Source organism: Diprion similis, chromosome 2, assembly GCF_021155765.1.
Source record: "Diprion similis isolate iyDipSimi1 chromosome 2, iyDipSimi1.1, whole genome shotgun sequence".
Classification (NCBI taxonomy): Eukaryota; Metazoa; Arthropoda; class Insecta; order Hymenoptera; family Diprionidae; genus Diprion; species Diprion similis.
In genome coordinates, this window is record NC_060106.1 from 10397041 (window position 1) to 10416933 (window position 19893).

The following is a 19893-nucleotide window of genomic DNA, read 5'->3' on the forward strand; positions in this document are numbered from 1 at the left end:
TCGAGAGTATTTATATGTACTTAATCTTATTTACGGAAGAACTAGATTGTTTATTTCTATGGTCTCCTACTGTTACAATCATTATTTCGGTCTTACTTAGGAAAGACTAATTCGTAAATAAAATGTTCAAGTAGTCGACAGAAGTGGTAAGTTCTGAGAAAGCTCCCAGCTAATCAGCATTGAATCAGCCTGTAAACTGTCCTGAAATTACCTGCCAAAATGTAGTCGCAGCTGGCTTTACAGGCTCATCGAGCTGATTCACCCAACGTATCAAGCACTAGTATGTACATCATGTGCATACGTGAGCATAGAACAATCAGTATAGTATATGCGCGTGTATTTTGAGAACTGAAAACATTGGACTACAAAACGAATTTCATTACTAGTGAATGGTATCTCATGATAAGTTAGTTATTGGTGCAACGAATGTCAGACAATTAAAGGCCTGTCTAAAGATAGCTGTATGGCAAGAGGATATCGATAAACGGACTGATAAGTATGTTTTATCTCTCTATCTGCTTCTTTGTAATCGCCTGGTTCAGATTAAATATTCATTGCTACAGCTGTGATATCGCACAACTGATTGTAAGACATATTTAGCCATTAAGTGCTGAAGCTCAATTGTCACGTTCCAGACACTTTTAATTTGTGATGTCATTTTTCAATACTGTAAGCTCATTAGTACTCCAGTTTTACATGGTTTCATATTAAATAATGTTGATTGTTGAGAAGAAATATCGTATCCAGAAATTACGTGAGGTATCTAATTCTATGGGCAATGCCGATCAGTGGGTCAATACATAAAATTTATGCTGAAGTTAGGGTGGAATGAAAATCTCGTTATGCGATGAGTTTTAGGAAATTTACGAGAATTCCTGATATACTATCACACGAATTGAATTATTGGTATATCAATGAATGAATAGCGATTACGAAGTGGAGTTTCGATTGAAGGCAAGCGTATAACGACCTAGTAACAACTTCAAAGCGAATAGAAAATCCGCGGTGCGGATTAATTTATAAAAGTGCCGCGGCTGAAAATAGTACCGACCTGACAGCTAGGTCAAGGACGTTTGTGACAATTCTGATATTTTCACGGCCAAAAACAACAGGGAGATGAATAAAAATTTATTTTTAATCCATTTCATTCGTAGATAGTGAGAATTACGCTCAAAGATCGTTTAGCGAGAATTTTAAGGTGCATAAAAAGCACGTGGATCCGTGTCTTGAGACAAGTAGTTAGCTACTACGCCAAGCTTGATTAAAACAAGGTTCTACTGTTTGCCTGCTGGATTGATATAGGAAATAAGCGGATCGAGCGATTTCTTTTGTACTTATAAAATTATATCGTGGACTGATAGAACGGTCACGTGTGGATTTGAAACAACGTCTCGGTAATATGTAAGTTAATCGACACGGTCCGAATAAAACGAGAGAACCTCGTAGTTCGAAAGAGCCTTGTGCGCACTTGAGAAGATGGCGTGCATCGCGCGCACATCTCCATCTCGATGATCTCGAGCGCCGCGATCAGCGGTGAGAGTTTCCGGAAATGAAACTTGCAACAGGACAAAGCCCGTGCCCTCCCTTGTAATGCTGCAGGGCTCGTGGCACTCTGAAGACCCGCGTACTACCGTCGAGAAAAAAACGCATGTCAGAAGCGGGCCGAACCAATATGATCGTGTCGACGTGAATGGGTATCGAGTAGCGGTGTTAGTGCGAAATGTATTAAGTGTGTGATCGAGTTTCAGGTCGGTCGGGTTGGTCGGGTCTAACGAGAATGTGCCTGAGATGGACGCTACAAAGACGACTTCCGTTAGCTAATTGAACGTGAATTTTTTTTCTACACATTTATTTTTTTTCAACACCACGATGTGTTCTCAGCTCTAGCACGAGGATGACTTGGAGAGTGAACGCTCGCGTTTAACCAAAGCTGCAACGGTCGTGAAAAAGTTAACCATTATTTTCCCCCGAACGCGACGTATCAACGCGGTGCATCCGATGCATTGTTGGTGAGTGACTTGACGCAGTGACATGTTGAGAACGGCTAGTGAGTGAGGTACATAGATACATAAATGAGAACCAGGGGCTTTAGTACAACGAGCGTTGCTGTCATCCTGGATGTTGTAAACGTTTTCTCTCGAATAGGCTGACACTAGCGTGGATGGTGCTCTGAATATCCTCAGCCGCCTACCTAGTTCTCGAACAGAAATATTTCAACTCCCTTCTGCCTTCTGGCGTCACCGTGAAAACGACACCGTGAATCCGAGTGCTGGAATGAAAATCTCCGTGTCTCGCGTTATTCGCTGTACATTCGACAAACCTTTCGGTACCAATTCATCGAAAGTTCGTTTCTTCTGTGCTGTCCTTTGTGTAGGTGTGATTGTCTTTTCCAAGGTGATGGTGTCGGAAAACCTTGTCTCTTTATTATTACGAAGCCTATTTTTCCGCCTCGATGTGTTTCGCCGATTGTTGTTGGTGTTGGATTAATAATCTGTGAATTTTCATTTGCCAATTGTGTATGTGTGTGCGAAAGGTGACAATGTTGTAATTTTTATACCTTATTTTCGTCATTGTCTCATTTATATTTCTTCGACCAAATACACTCATATGTATACATTCAGTTCAAAAGTCTGCACGAGCCAGTTTCACTGTTCGTCGGTTATCATGCTGCGTGTTTCAAGATCTCTAAAAGAGCTGTGTAAATCTGTGCTTCTGTAACCTGCGTATTGTGCCGATGGTGTCTTCTCGTTATGATTGAACCCATAATAATACACAGAGGAATCGTCGCACGCCCCCATTAAACGGAGGGCGCGAAGGTCCTATGCTCTGCGAATTGATGGGTATATGCTTTTCCTGCAGGAGACCCACCAGCAGCCGACTCAATAACAAAATATCTGAGCATATCTCGGCATCGGTAACACCCCTCCATGTTTGTCTGGAGGAGCAAAGAGGACCAGAACTGGGCTCCTGTGACGTCGCAGCTCGGAAGCCACAGGTATGATATTCATCGTCTCTCTTTACTTCAATTCACCCATTAATATTGATCTGACTATTTAAGCATTGTCAAGTTTCGGATGGGAACCAACAATTATGATTATAATTTTTTGAGGAGAAAAACCAGTATCGTTGATGTAAGCGCATCTAAAATGCTTCGGGCATCTAGTAGATCTGGAAATTGCATAATTCCTGGAAAATTGATGACCTACTTTTAAATTTGTGACTGTAAAAATCCTTGTGTTTTCTACACTGTTCCTCAATTGTTTTTATCTTTTGGATTCCGCTTCTCCTAATTATTCTTTCATTTTCAGCTCACGCACACTTGCAGATGCTTAATTTTCTGTAGCAATCTTTTCTCTGCGTTATCTGAGGCAATGCAGTGTAAGATTTCTCTGATATCATATGATTCGTTTTAGTCAAGAGAGAACACAGAGCATTGTAAAACAGGAAATCTGAATTAAAAACTGATCCTTTTGAAATGTCATATACACATGTAATAATTATAATTCATGTGAAAAATATGTTTAATTGAACATGAGAATGTAGTCGAGCAATAATTGGAGAGTTTATCAAAAGCAAATTTTCCATACTTACATCTGCCATTGTTAATTAGTTAAAAAGGTACATGACCAAAGCTACGTGTGTCAATATCACCAGGGACCTTCACTACTCAAAACTTTATTAGCATAAAAAATTGATCAGAATTAAGGAAAAGAGTTTGACTTGCATTTTGCAGAAAACAAAACACAACGTGATATGTAGGCAACGGAAAACCAATGTTGATTAAAAGTTATTAGGTTTCCGATCTAGTGGTGAGATGGAAATTGGATTTACTTTTCCTCATATTAATCTGTCATCATTAGGAATGAACAATTTAGATTAACAGAAAGAAATTAAGGTAATTTTTTGTGACGTAATCTGGAGAAGTAATTCCATTTAAGTTTGAATGTTACTTTGAATAGTTTGCACAGGTTAAGGGTGTTAGAGATAGTTGTGGAGCAAGAGGCCGAGGAGGAGGAGGAGGGAGAGAAGGAGAGGAAGGAGGTGGAGGTGGCGGTGGAGGAAGAGGAGAAGAAGGAGGACAGGAGACTGACACGGAGGGTGGTGGGGAGGGTGAGCTAAGACACAACCAGAGCATGGCAAACACCATCAGCAATATGAAGATGACCAACCCTATCAAAGGGCTAGTCAGCAAGCGTAGGAAACGCTTTACCGAAGATGGCTTCAATCTTGATCTCACATGTATCCTTCTGCAAACTTGTTGCCTTGAAATAATTAATCGGCCATCGAATGAATGCTCTTCCTTTAGAATCATGTGGCTGAAATTAAAAATAGCAAATGGTTTTTCTTGGTAATATTGCTGATATTCAAAATTCAGGGTTCACCCAGACCATAAGATACTGGAAATAATTTCAATGATCCATTCTTTAATATTCATAATGTCGAGTAATACCATGTCGTGTTATCCTTACAACTATAGTACTGTTAGATATTATTTTATCATTGGAAAATGTTACCGTAGTGGTCAGGAAGTTACTGTTCCATCTGTGGTTTGCATAGTACTCGTAAGATGTTTTATCAAGCGGTGACATGAAATTTTTATGTAACGTTTGCACTGGTACTTATACCTAACTTTCAATCATATGTATTTCTTTATCAATTCCAGGAATTGTTAAGACGTTACATTTCTTATTAAAATAAGTAGGTAGCAAATCTTTTAATCAACTTGATGGTAAATTATTGTTAGTGACTGAATTATGTTTATAAAGATTAAATTGCAAAATTTGACTTATATTGTTAATAGGAATTGGTGTACTTTGATATTTGTATAGATTATATGAACACGATAGGTTAACATTACAATTTTTCATTTTATCTTTATAATGAACAGTAAATTTATTTTTCCTATGAATTAAATGCCCTCATTGACCAAGAAAGGTTTAGTATGATCAGAGTACACTGTAGTAATATTAATTTATAGTGAATATAGACAATGTTTTTAAGTAATTAACCAATTTGATAATCCTTAACTGGTTATTGTGTATTAATGAAGATATAAAAGATAACTTGATCGCTATGGGTTTCCCTGCTGAGAAGCTGGAAGGAGTTTACCGAAACCATATTGATGATGTTGTTAAATTCCTTGAATCCAAGCACAAAGATCACTATAAAATTTACAACCTGTAAGATTTTAAAAATCATTATTTACTTATATTCCAATTTATAAAATATATTTGAGTTTATTATAGTTTGCTATTGACATTCAATCTTAATCTATTTCTCTGTTCTATGTTTACAGCTGCTCGGAAAGGTCATATGATGGTAAGAAGTTTAAACTACGAGTGGCTACTTATGCTTTTGATGACCATAATCCACCAATGCTATCACAAATCAGGCCTTTCTGCGAAGATGTTCACTCTTGGTTATCCCAGCATAGAGAAAATGTAGCAGTCGTTCACTGTAAAGCAGGAAAAGGTCGTACAGGTGTCATGGTATGCTGTTATCTTTTACATAGCAAGCAGTTCAGTACAGCTACAGATGCCCTTAATTTTTATGGAACCAAGAGGACACATGATAGGTATTGACTCGAGACAGAATTTTCTTTAGATAACCAGTTCGTTAATGCATTGGGTAAATAGTAACTTCCAGTAAGTCAATCACATTCTAGTGAATTTAATTTTAATTGTAACACGATAGAAAAACTGTAGCTTTAACCATCTGAGATCATATTTCCCAATAATTCTTGAATTGTTGTCAAAAACAGAAAAGGAGTAACGATACCATCGCAAAGGAGGTACGTGGGTTACTATGCTTCCCTAATTCAGGAAGAGCTCCTGTACGAACCCGTTCATCTGACTTTACAGCAAATTAGATTGGATCCTGTTCCAACATTTAACGGAGGACAGGGATGTGAGTATTATAAGCTTTCCAAATAGAAAGTGAACAATTTGAATATTAGTACACTTAATTACACTTCAATTTTTGTCGCTAATAAGATCGAAAATAAGTAATTTATGTAGAAGCTGACACCTTATACTTGTTTTACAATTGCCCCCTAAAGCTAAGAGTAGTATTACACTGTATGTGAATTGCTTGAAGGAATACCATCTATAAAGTACTGAGGAAAATGTTCACTAAAAAATAATTTTTTCAAATTTTAAATATACAAAAAATACTTCCAGGCCTCACTAATTTATCGATCGAGGTAGGCATTTTTCTAGATAGTTAAATTTATAATATTTTGTAAAATTCTAGATCTTTTTTTCGAAATATCTGCATCTAATGAGAAGTTATTCATATCGGATGACTACGAAGTTAGAAAAGGCATGACTTCACTGCACATGCCAGTCAAACCAGTCTCGCTCTGTGGGGATATTCGAATAGACTTCTACCACAAGCCAAAAATGAAACGAAAGGTAAGTGTTATTATCTGTTATAATGAATTACACTCCTCTCTTCAGATAATCGAATAATGTCTTTCACACAAGATATAGTCAGTATAGTTTTAATTATCGTTATAGTATTAATCAATATTTAGTAAAATTCATTCCAATTGTCTAAATTTTATACTTATGCTGCATATTAATGGGTGCTTAGTTGACGCTTTTAGTTAAAATTCTAACCAATGTTTAATTTTACTTAGGAGAAGATGTTTCATTTTTGGTTCAACACATTTTTTGTACGTGAACATGTGGTTACACACTACGACAATGGAGATATACCAGTAGAGAAGAGATCCACACGAGCCTTGAGCTGTGATGGAACAGCCATGGAATTACCAATGGTTACAGCTCATACCAAGCCACGAACAGGTTCGTTGGCTAGCCTTGGTCCTATGCCACCATCCCTAGTCTTGAACATCGACAAGACAGGGTTGGATGATGCTCATAAAGATAAGCATCACAAGCTGTATAGTGCGGATTTCAAAGTGAGTCTATAGATTGAAATAAGAAATTCACATTTGATTATTGGCACATGGTGGTTAAATATGTTGGAAGGTTCTTAATTTCTTCAAATATTACCTAATCTTACAAATTTAAAGCTTTGAAACAAGAATTTCAAGGTCTCATGCAGTGAGAAAACAGGTTAATCAGGGACATGTATTTTGTACACAATCGGTTATGCAAATGATTAATAATATTTTACGTTTCAATTATTCATCAGGTTATATTTCCTTTGGATAACACATATTTTCGATCTCTCATAACTTGAAAATTTACTCCAGCCCCAACTCGAGAAAAATTATCGCCTGAGAGAAATGTTAGTAACAAAATTTCTTTGCAGATTAAGAATTTGAATCTGTCATATTGTAGCTATTGTCATATATTCAATGTAGTTCGAGATGAGGCGCTGAGATCTGATAAGTTATGATCTTAACCTGGCAATTATGCGTTTAAAGAGTGAGTCATGTAAAAATTTCTGTGACACAAACCAACTTCTGCAACAGATATCATATAGAGAGTATGTCCAATTTGCAACCTGTGATTTCACTTCTACGTTCAATTTATAATTAACTTCTAAGTTAATTATAAACGTATTTTTGTCTGTGTCTAGAATGATGTTCAATATGTATGTGGTTTCTTTTCAGGTAAGCCTTTTCATGCATCAAGTCGCTAGTAGTATTCAGCCATCGGTATCGGACACAGTTAATAAATCAGATGGTGTACCAATACGGGGAGGGATTAATCATTCAGAGACACCAAGCGAGTCTAGTGACGGTTCAAGCAGCGAGTGTGATACAACAGGCGATGAAGAGGGCTGGGAGTCGGGTGAGTCCTCTGCATCTCTGGTGGTCAGTCATCATCCACTCACACACAGCTCTAGCCAGACACACGCCAATACCCACCACAGGGCTAGTCTCAGGGAAACTGCAAAAAGCTTACTGTCACGTGGGGAAAAGGGTAGGAGTAGTCATAGAGAAAGTACTAATAGTGTGAAACGTTCGTCTACATTCGTGCGTTCGGCTACACTTGATATGTAGTTCATCTGTTTGTTTTTGGTACTGTTTGAACGTGGTTATTAATGAATGCTTACAAAAACGTGAAGAATTTTTTCTGAATGTTTTAAGTTTCTTTCAAAACAACGGTATTTTCTAATCTATTGCGGTATCACATGCACTGACCTGAAAGTCTTATCATTTTGCAAACCATCAGCAGCATGCCACAATTAACCAGTTTTAGATAACTCTGGATAATCTAATTCAAACATGGCTGGAAACTTGATAGTTTTAGATAGTTTTGGGACTAGCTAGCCATACTCGGCAGGTTTCGATTTCTATTACAATTCATACTGGGGTTTTACAATTTTATTATCGGCTTTTAGTCATGATTGGCTATTGGAAAAAATCACAAGCTCTTAGACGGTAAAAATCTATCTATCTAGTTAAAAGTATTTTCTAATTTTCACAATTTCGTTACTGGTAGAATTATAGGCACCACAATGTCGTACGCAAACGTGTTCCTTTACATGGAATTTAAATAAATTCAATCGTTATACGTAATTAACGAAAGTTTTGTTTTAAATATAGGTGTTCAAAAAATGAATCATATCAAAATCCTTCTGAACTGTTTCGTATCACTGAGTTATTTATTTGGCAATAAGATATATGGTGTATCACGTGGTCATGGAAGTCACAAAGATTCTGGTCAATATCTATCTTTCATGACTGCTTCAAATTAGGGCAAACATTCTACCATGTAAATTTCTCGCATTGTTTTCATTAGTAGTGAACAAAAATAACAATCTACAGCTGGTTGCTATTTATTCATTTCGCATTTCTATAGTTTCCAAAATAATTTATTTTTAGTTAAAAAAACATTAAACACAACATATTTTATGCTGTTTTTCAATAAATGCTTGTTCATTTTATCTCAGTATACCCTCTATGAGCTACGAACAATAATTATCCAAATAGATTAACTTGTAAAGAATAACTTCTCAGCCGTACAAAAAATCCCAGATTTATTCTCATAACATTTTTAGGAAATTCTGGTCATACTTACGATTCTACGTTTTCACCAAAGTGATTTTTGAAAAGCACTCTTTGTATGAAAACTAAATTTGATTATTTTGTCATTCTATCCATCTAGGTACAAATATTTTTACATAATATTTCATCAATTATAGAAGTACTCACTCTATTTCCAGAGATCAAAATATGCAATGGCTGTTGATTAATTAACGGGTTCTAGAAATTCGATTTCATGTTCACGTGATGTAGTGTCACAAAAATCAAATGTTCTAACAGTGAATGAAATGTATGCAATTATTAAGAGATGTGCAAAAGAATTCGTAATAGCTTACATCATAATGGTATTGAATGTAGTATATACGTGTATAACAAACATTGGATTGCATGCGGTCTGTTATGGAATTAGATTTAAGCTTATGGTCACCTTTGGAAATTGATGAATGAACTAGTAATTGCGAATATTGCGGGTTGTAATTAGTACCTATTGGACTCATTTCAACGTATTAAAATGAGTACGTTCAATTACTTTGCATTGGATTTGTTAAAATTTTGTCTGAATAAATCGTAAACTATTATAAAAGTTTATCACTGTATATTCTCTGTGACATATTAAAGTAGAATCTTTTGCATGCTCATTTCATCTGAGATTGAAATTCACAGAGATTAGATTTCATCGCAGAATATGACAACACTAGAAAATTTTTATTCTGAGTGTCCTTAAAAAATGTGTTATAAAAATACCAGGAATAGATTTGAATTGTGCCTACCGACGTATGAAAATAGTTGTGTAACGTTTGCCAGCAGTCTTTATAAAATTCAAAGGCCAAGAGTATGGTATTATCAGACTGTATTGTTATAAATAGTTCGTGAGCTTAGCTTTTTCATTATAAAATAATTAAAGAACAGTACTATGGTCTGTTTCATCCTTGATTCAATGTTTTCCTAAAATGGTTTATTTATTTTCTATAGGGTATTTTGACTTGATATCAGGGTTGGTAGTCAGTCACTTTGCTCATTATTAGTTACTTTTTTTTAACAGAGCCACTTTTTCACATGCAGTATCCACGAGATAAGATTTTGTTCGTTGAGTTTTATAGTATTTTCAGCGAGGAAGTCAGCTTTAGGTTGATTTCCGGAAATCAACTGGATCCATCGGAAATATTCCGTCTGAAAAGGACAATAAATTCATGAATAGATGTTATCGATACATGTCATTTATTTACTAAATTTCGTGTACAGTGATAAATTTTTGTAATGCGGAAAAAATGCGTAAAACAATGAAAACTAGTATGCAGCGACATAATTGAAAATAGGGATTTTACTGATGAGATGAATAACACCGGTAGCACTTGTCATTCAATTACTGTGCGATAATTAATTCTGATCAGTCACTTTTGGGTCACTTTGTTTAGGTCCGAAAGTCCCTTTTCTCACTTTTTTGAGATGACCTGACTGCTACCAGCCTTGTGATATTAATACAGAACTGGTAAGATGTTACTTGGAGAGTCAGTTGTCTAGTATCCACTTCGCAATATAGGACCAGTCTTGTGGTGAATTTTTTGTGTTTAAAATATGATGCCTTCTCAATAAGCTGAGATATGTTTCGAGATCTAAATATCTCAATAACTCAAAATGTTTTTTATATTTGCAAATTGGAGAATATAATCATAACATAAAATATTCTAAATTGTGTAATTAATTATTTCATAAAAAGTCATGGCACAACATTTGTGTTATCATATTCAGTGAGAGAAATAATCTGAACGGGTGTAAAAGTTTTAACGATAATGATTTCAAGCCGAGTTAAATCATGCTCAATTTGTCATGGTGGACTTTTCGATTTTATTAAAGCGGTCATAAAATCGAAATCCTTCACTAGGTTTCGTTAGCTGAGACAACCAGAATATTGGGATTCACAGATAAATATATTAAAATAATTAACAATATCTATTAAGTATAGTTTTAATAACATCACTCATCAAAAATTTGCTGCACATTATGTGTCATTTTAACCACGCGACGGAATAGATTTTCCACATTCTTTTTGTTGAAATAAATAGTTATTGCATCATTCAAGAAAAAAAGTCGGATAGATTCGTTGCAATGTTCTCATATCTCGCGAGATAGGCTAACTCTGCAGGCCCATTCGTACATGGGTTATAATATTTTCATTGATACGCTCAACTTTCATGGCGGGTAATGAATCGAACCCTTGATTTATTGAAAGCAAACCATAAAACCCACAGATGAACTGTTTTTTTTTTATATACATAATAAAACGACCCCACAAACACCTAGTTAACAAAAAAAGAAACACATTGTACAGACATAACACCAATTGTCTTTCTATCTTCTACATTTTTTTCTATTGAATGTATTGAAAAGTTATATATTTTTAGCTTAGTTATACACGTAATTATTGTTATGATGGTAATATATTATTAATTGAGTGTAAATGAAAGATGAGCCCTCGTGTGAACTAGTTTCAGGATGGAAATTGGAATGGATCATTAAAGTAAACGTTAGTGTTAAAAAGGAACGTTTTACAATTTTTTTTTCAACTGTCATTTTTTTTTTACCTTGTATTTAATTAAAATCAGAATGTGATCCCTCAAATGCCTTAAAAATTCTTGATAACCCATTTATCAGAACATTGAAATTGTACAACAGCACGGACAAACGTATCAGGCAATTCATATTTACCGATCTTGGTATATCCCTTGTGCAAAAGTTAAAATACTATTACTATTTACATTAAATTGTAGTTAAAATATTTGATTTATTCTGCAACCGTGGAAGTCTCAGGATAATTTGAAGGAAAAATAGTCTTCATAAGTGGGATACTTATTATGAAATTGCATTATTTGAACTGTTGGCACGACTAACGTTTCAAGCCACATTTTTTGAATTATTCAGAGATGACTCGAAGTAAATCGCGCAAAAAGAGAAACAAAGGCATGTAAATATCGTCATATTGTGGTCAATTAGGAAATAATGTTGCAGATTTTCGCCTATTGTCCTATATTTGACAACATCCTTGAACGTTTTTTTCCCTTACATATTGCATTGGTCACAGCTAAACTATTGCATGTTGCTATGATTATACAGCTGAAAGAAGTTGTAATGTTATTCAAAGATAAGTTTCAAAGTGTTAAGATGTTATGCTATATTAGGAACGTAAAATATGCATACCCATGGCATGCGCTCATTCTACATGTATTGATTATTTAATACCCCATTTTTTTTAAGTTTTAAATTACCGTGTTATTCGAGCCGACTGTTCATCTATTTATCAATTCATTTTACAGCAACATACAATCTTGCGTCATCGATGAAGTTTATATATATAAATGCTATTGGTATTTGAGTTGTATCAGCGACAGTGATGAAGCTTTTCTTATATACATTTCAAAATTTTTTTCACAATTAAAGGAGTGATAGGATATGCCATTGTGATTAATTATTTCTGGTGGGTGAAAACGGTGTGATATGCCAGTAGAGCTACAAAGCTCAGATGTATTTATGATAATCGTTAAAATCGTATCCATGAAGCTAGTATCGCCGTAGCTCAAACATGAATTTTGTATGTATGTAGACACTAGTGGATAACTATTGATGTATTGAAAACAATCTATTTGATCATAAATTGTATAGAATAAAGTTTATAGGCTCTTGATATTCAAATTCCTTTTACTCTTTGATTTACTTTTTGGTTACGTGGAATGAACTTTGTGAGCTTTCGTTATATTAATCTTCTATATGAGATGAAGTAATCTCATTATTGACATGCAAATTCTAATGGTTCAGAGAATATTATTGAAAAATCTTTTCTCTCAATTGCTCCAATTGTGATGGATTCCACATTTGTCTTGAATTGAAATGAAGCAGAATCTTAAACACGATTGGTTTCGTTTATGAAACTAAACGTGGTACCTGATACTTCTATTTGATATGATACATATTAATTTCCTCTTCGTGGCCTGAGGCAATATCGTGTAAATAGTTCTTTTTTTTTCTTCAATAATATATACTTATGTGTGATTAAATTCATTGGTTCCCCACTAAACTAATAATTTTTTGTAGTAAAAAAACCCCATAAATGAATATCGACGCTCCACTGTATTAATTTCATTCACTTTTTTGTATCATTGCATGCTGATAATTTATACATCCATCAATTTCAAGATTGCCATATTGACAAAATTATACAGAATCTAAGTACAATAGCGATTATATTGTATAATGATTATAATGTGATATTATTATACTGATGAAGATGGTTATGATTATTATAATTATGATTGTTATTATTATTATTGTTACAGTAGTTATGTTTAAACATATTGCTATGCTACTATTTTACTTCTGTATATGATACTTTGATGATAAGATTATATATTATAATTGTATAATGATACTTTTTTTTTATAACATTTTCTAGTTATGTGGCTCCTTCTGGGTTCGTCTGTACATTTATCATTTTTATTGCGTATAACATGGGATTTAACGTGAAATTTTAGTGATCCGGATTCAAAATTAATCAGTGTTTCTGACGACAGCTTAGAAAAATAGAACATCGTTCAATATTTGAATTAGAGACTGCACTGTAGAGTCGATTACAAAACAAGTTGTTATGTACAGTTTGTTATGTATAGCATAAAGTAGCCAACAATATATACATCATATAGAGACATTGTGTAAAATTAACGTCATCCAGAACTTTAGCCACAGTAGTTTGACTGACTGATAGGAAAAGAGTACTATGATAGGACAGACTCATTCTTTTCTTTAAATAGTCAGATTGGACTCACTTCATGAGCTACCCACCATTCTATACTCTTCAGTCAGTTTGAACATTGTCTGCAACCAGGTAGCACCGCTTGTACACGCACATATAGTCTATAAAACTGAAAATATGATTTCTCATAATTCGACGAAGTGTAAAGTATAACTAAACTAATGAATTTTTTTTGCAATAATTTGGGGCATTTGTGTCTCATCTATGTTATATAGCAATAGAAATTAGTCATAATAAAAAACTTCGTCAATTGTGGAGGTAATTTTCACCCCTTAGTCGCACCATTTTGAGTAAAGCAAGCAAAAAAGAAGTTGAACACTGTCATTGGAAATGCATCCAAAACTTTTTTCCCTTAAAGTGCTCTTCTCACCACACACTGGTATCGCATGCTACATGCTTGTGCATTGTATCACAAGTCAGTTTTGATTAATTATTGGTGTTTTGTAGCTGAAATTCTGTCTAAGAATATGAGTGAACAAGTGCTGGTTATTCTTCAAAGCATCATACAGAGCTTTTGAGACAATGCTCTATGTCGTTGTAACCTATAATATCGTTGTCAAAGATAATTACAGAAGAAGTTGTTGGTAAACTTTTAAATGTATTACTTATGAAACAGGTTGCTAACAATCATTCTGTAATTTAAAATAATCAGCATTTTTTCAGTTGCGATAACATTAGGTTTAATATTTGTTGTCGTAATATGCTCAATAAATGATCAACATCTCTGTGTCTATTGGCTCCTAGTGGATTTGGATCAGCAAGTTGGACGGTATCGTCTTCTCTCGGATGGAGGAATGATAGATCTTTTGTGAGTTCTGCATCCTCTCCTCTGCATTGGTCTCCAGGCCACAGTACTGTTCACAGGCATAAATATCATACCATAGATTTACGTAAATAGCACAAGTAACTGATTGTCATGAATTTATTCTTGTCTGTCATATAAAAGGCATTTTTAATATTGATTGAAAGTTATGCTGTATCAGTTACTGGTGCTGTACATCCATGTCGCTATGTGGCTAAATTGCGTAAACTATATTCATTATTATCCCATGGATGCATATTGTGAAAGAAGAATAAGCTGGCACGCTTTTTGCGTGTGTATCGCATGCCACAATAGATTTTTTATTGATAGGTTCACTGCGGTTTTGTACAAAAAAATTTTAAACACTCTCAACTGGTGTATAGAATTATTATTCATTATCACTACATGACAAAAGATTTGTTGGAATAGATGAGCTGATTGCCATCGATTGAATCTCCAATGCTTGCAAGTTATACTCTGTATTTTTGTGAGAGTAGAGTAAGCTTTGAATTACGAGAGTATTAGAAACATTCAAAATCAGCTTGAATATCTTTATGCTCTTGATAAACATTACATTAAAAATCAGAATTATAGCAATCAAAACCATTTTCAATTTTTTGAATTTTCAGCATGAGCTGCATGGTTTCCAAAGAAAAACCGTATTGCTAACAATAATAATTTCAGTAGCGAGGAGTTGATGATCCTCTCCGAATTCAAAACCTACTCAAGTTGCAGCTAAATGGCATTACAATAAAGCAGTACAATCATTGGATCTTAGAATACAAAATATACTTCTGATAGTGATGAACAAATTGAAGATTTGCATCATCATGAAAAAATATCTAATAAATCGATCTTGTGGTAAACTGCATTACCAAGTATTATCAATATTGATTATTATTTTCAATAAATGCTTATCATTTCAACAATTTATTGATTTACTTTCTTTTCTTAACTCATTAAATATCGGTTGAATTCACTTTCAAATCGAAATCAACCGATTCTTACAAATCCATAATTTATAACACGTGTGTATTTGAGTTGAATGCATTCGTTTCTATGTTATCAAATATGACATACTACATGTATATCATTATCGAAATTTCAACAAATTTATTCGCGATACAAGAACTTGATTAAAAAGTGAGCAGGATTACAACAAAAAGCACATTTTTGTATAGAATGGAGTGGAATGAAAAGTACATTAAAAAGAAAATAGTATATTTTCATAAGGAATAAATAATTGTAAGTCAATAATAATTGTAATGGGAGCGTTATTTGTTTCCGCCTCTTGGCTCAGAATTGGTTAGTACGAAAATTGATCTCACTTACACCCACTTACCTTGAATTCTGAGTGTGAGAGGGATTTATAATGTAATATTTGCTTAATTCATAGAGCTAAATATGTACTGAATTTGTATATTTCTGGCAAGTTGAATATCACAAAGAAATTGTGTTCAAACGTGGTCAGTTAGGAACTTAATGAACAAATCTAATTAATTTTTTTTTCTACTGATTAGGAATTGAATGTAACACATAATTTTTTATATAACATGAGAAATTGAACAAACGCATCTAAGTATGAAAGAATTGATCCACATCATGAATCGATATCTTTTGAAAGATCAGCTGCAGCTGAAATTAGATCAATGAAACATTGTGTGGGTCGAACACCTCAATCAAGCTCGTATTGTTCGACAGTTCATTTTAGTCTGCTTCTCCCTTCGCAATGTATTCGCGTTCTTGAAATATCAAATTTCTGTCATTCATAAATGTTGACACAAAAATCGTCACAATTTTTCGAATGAAAATCAATTTTCTTCTATATTATAAGGACCTACTGTCTGTTGCGGTATTTTCAAACTGAATAAATTTGGACAAGTTGGGTCACTCAGGTTTCTAACAATTATTTGGCGATTTAGGCGATTAGTGTTAGTAATAAACTTTACCATACATTAAATTCAGTGTGCATCTAGCTCTGTGATTAGTTTTAAAAGTTTTTAATGTAACATAGAGTATAGAGCATGCAATACCAGGTCGATATCGAGCTTAACCATCGTACCCCCTTTGTTTGCAGGATTTTTTGGCGCGTTTTGCTTTTTTACTTTTCTCTATTCATTACATAGTTTGTGTCATGGTGTATCTTGTGATGTTTGTCATTCACTGTTTAATCACGAGTCTATTGAATTATGAGACCTTCTAACATGATTCTTTTATACGATTTATAAGTTTGTACAAATTTTAAACTATTGTCAAAACTTGACCAATTTACCAATTAGGATTACAGGTTTTCATTAAATAGGATAAACCAATGATTATCAATGTTTTGATACCCAGCAGTCACCCCCAATCTGTCGATTGATCAAATAATGTGAAAATTACTGAAAATTAATGCCCTCAAAGTTTATCCTGTAAATCGTGTATTTAAGTGCGTACAATTTGCACTTCTATTATTTCTAAATCTACTGAAGATTCATTAAAACTCCATTTCATTTTTTTCTTTAATTTAAAATTCCGGGTGTAAGGGAATTGATTTCCAGTTAATTTTATGTTATGAATCGTGTTCATTTATAACTATTGTGTAATTTACTCTCATTTTATCAGTTGGTATTTTTCATGGCACCGGCATGAATTTTTCTCAATGGAGCGGTCCTATTTGAACAAAAATGATTGCGTATGCGCTGAAACTGTACCAATTGTTGAAAAAAAAATGATAAATTTATTTATAAAAATTTGACTAGACCAATCTTCACGCTCTCTGTTACAGTAAAGAATACATACGTGTCTTGGTTGCATGAAGAACTGCCTAGTCAATTCAAATAGTTATTACTCACAAATGAAAATCATTGTTCATCCAATTTCTATTATTCAAGTACCTAAATGTTGATAGAATTTAACAGTTCTTATAAAATTATGAATTGATATGCATTAGTTATTGAGAAATAAATGTTACTATGCAGTTTATATAAGAATGTTCAAGCAGATTCTTTCCCTACATTTTGCACTGTATGTGTAACAGTTGAGACCTTCAAATCAATATTTGATTAAAAACATAAGAAATTAATAAAATTAGGGATTTCATAGAGATGTATCTATCATCAGTGTTTTGCAAGATTACAGTACAAAAATTTTACTCTGTGAACGCAGTATCAAATCAGTCTTATTCCAAATTGCTGTTGATTTGCCGTCTTTTACTGTGAGATAAGTTTTAAAAAATCGTAACTTTTGTAAGTGACTAACTTATGTGTAATTTTTTGGCAAATTATATTACACAATATTGTACAATATTAGTTAGTGGTGAAACTTTTTAATCCGAGTTCCGTTTTTATCAGAGAAAATCTGGGTGCGATTGCTAATTAAAGCTCTTCAGTGTGACTGTGTTATTCAGTGCGTCTACGAATAGAGTAAATGATTATTTATTACGAGATACAAATGGAAAAAACATCGAATCTTAACATTTGTACTATTACTAATCAATTTCTTTGTTGCTGATCTTAGGAACCAATATATCCTTGTTCGAACTGAAATGGATTAATTAAATTATTTTTCTTCACATTTAGGATCGTCGTAATAGTTTGAAAAAAACTAACGATCCAATATTATTACATCAAATTAATGACATTAGTCATGAAAACATTTAATTGAATCAATATGATATGGTGTACTGTGATGAAAGTATTCTTACAACTGAAAGTAATGTATCATCCAACAAAATATTGAGATAATATGAGCCGTTTCGTTAACTTTGTTGTACAGTTCTGTTGAAGACCAATATCGAAATTCACAGAGAAACAAAGAATCGTCCAACCCTAAAGAATATATTTTACATTATTACTAGATGCTTTGAGCTACAAATTTTTGGCTACTGTAACATAATGATTCGAATTGAAATTTTTTATGATCACAATCTCATTTTGGAACTGAAAGTAAAATTGCTTAAAAAGACAATAATTGACAACTTTCCACACCAATCTTTTAATTTAAATTCATTTTCCGTACCTGACTAAATAAATCTAATTATCTATAGAAATAAGGAAAACTGTTAGAATTCAGCCTATCCTTTGTATTCTACTCTAATATTTTCATGCTTACTGGAAAACAAAATTGTTTAAAGGGTCATACTTTTGTAAGTGATACCTATTAAAATAATACTGCATGAATGTTTTAGTCTTATTTGAGTTCTCTTCATTTTTATTTTATCATTAATTAAAAGGAACATATCTGTTGCTTTTGAATATTAATACTATGTGTTGGGTTTTGTTTTTCCTTCATAATATTCTGTGCATTTTTATCACGTTATTACAGCTTTGTTTACTTAATTATCATGCCTTGAAAATGACTCTTCATACATCTTCTTCCTCAGTTTTAAAAAGTTATTTTGTTTAAATACCAATGGAATAACCTCATGTAACATGCATATGTATAAGAATAATACTTAAAATCACAATTCAGTTTATCAGACACATCTGCCTCTCAAATAAATAGTGTGAATTACTTTTGAATAGAATTGTAATATTCCGGTAAAGCCATCCCCATACTTACTGTAAATAAAATGTCGAAAAGAGAATATTATGCCATATTAAGTACAAAGTAGTTGGTGTTATTGGTAGAAAGTAACAACAAATGTAACAACACCACGAAAAAAATTGAATTGTGACTGACACTGGGTTTGCATTCCAGGGGAGTCGACGTACTTGTGACTGAGACATGACTGATGGCGGGCCAATCAGAGCTTACTCCTCACGTACGGTTGTTCAACCCCAGACTGCAATGCACCAATTGCTTGACTACCAATCAATCAATCCACAGATCAACCATCGCATCTTGCCTGACACCCGTTACGCATGCATGTTCTCCTACTTACCGGTACAAGTCCACACTGCATTATTACATTCATTATTTTTATATTATAGAAAATCATTTTAATTAATACCTACATATTCATGCTAGGGTAGAAACAGCAAAAAAGATACGCTGTAAATTTAATCATTGCACAAGTATTTCTATACTGTTCTCGTTTCGAGATTGTTCTATACCTCAGCATTTGAATCTACAACAAATGCGAATCAAACTGTTGCAAAATTCCCATTAACGAAGTATACAATCATATTTCGTACAAAATATTTGTTTCATAGCAAATTTCTGACTTTAATTTTTTTCTTAGAATTATTATGACTATATACTTCCCACATGCGAATTTTGTGAACTCTGGTTATGCAGTGTAATAGGCATATCTAATGACATTGATGGAAAATTATTCTTATTCGGCAGTACGACTTTTCAATTCCGGTGACCGTAAACATCATCATTCCATATTCTATCATA

General features: G+C 33.6%; 1 protein-coding gene across 12 annotated transcripts; it reads left to right on the plus strand.

Moving 5' to 3' along the window:
* The first annotated feature begins 122 nt into the window (after positions 1–122).
* LOC124416431 (phosphatidylinositol 3,4,5-trisphosphate 3-phosphatase and dual-specificity protein phosphatase PTEN) lies at positions 123–19755 on the plus strand. 12 transcript variants are annotated; one of them, XM_046897510.1, is made up of 10 exons: positions 125–496; positions 2860–2995; positions 3960–4239; positions 5051–5180; positions 5297–5575; positions 5762–5907; positions 6253–6413; positions 6641–6925; positions 7586–7898; positions 14511–14831. In XM_046897510.1, exons 1-10 carry the CDS (start codon positions 390–392, stop codon positions 14576–14578), a joined length of 1905 nt encoding a protein of 634 aa, XP_046753466.1. In that variant the 5' UTR covers positions 125–389; the 3' UTR covers positions 14579–14831. The 12 variants fall into 12 exon arrangements, with proteins under 12 accessions (XP_046753474.1, XP_046753475.1, XP_046753466.1 ...); XM_046897511.1 differs by lacking the exon at positions 14511–14831 and adding an exon at positions 19249–19755 and having other exon boundaries at positions 126–496; XM_046897517.1 differs by lacking the exon at positions 14511–14831 and adding an exon at positions 19249–19755 and having other exon boundaries at positions 128–496; positions 7586–7766.
* Positions 19756–19893: the final 138 nt, after the last annotated feature.

Coding starts and splice junctions, on each gene's coding strand:
- LOC124416431 (XM_046897508.1), top strand. CDS start 390: ATGGTATCTCATGATAAGTTAGTTATTGGTGCAACGAATGTCAGACAA. Junction 2,996..3,959: donor TCGCAGCTCGGAAGCCACAG/GTATGATATTCA, acceptor TACTTTGAATAG/TTTGCACAGGTTAAGGGTGT. Junction 6,414..6,640: donor AGCCAAAAATGAAACGAAAG/GTAAGTGTTATT, acceptor AATTTTACTTAG/GAGAAGATGTTTCATTTTTG.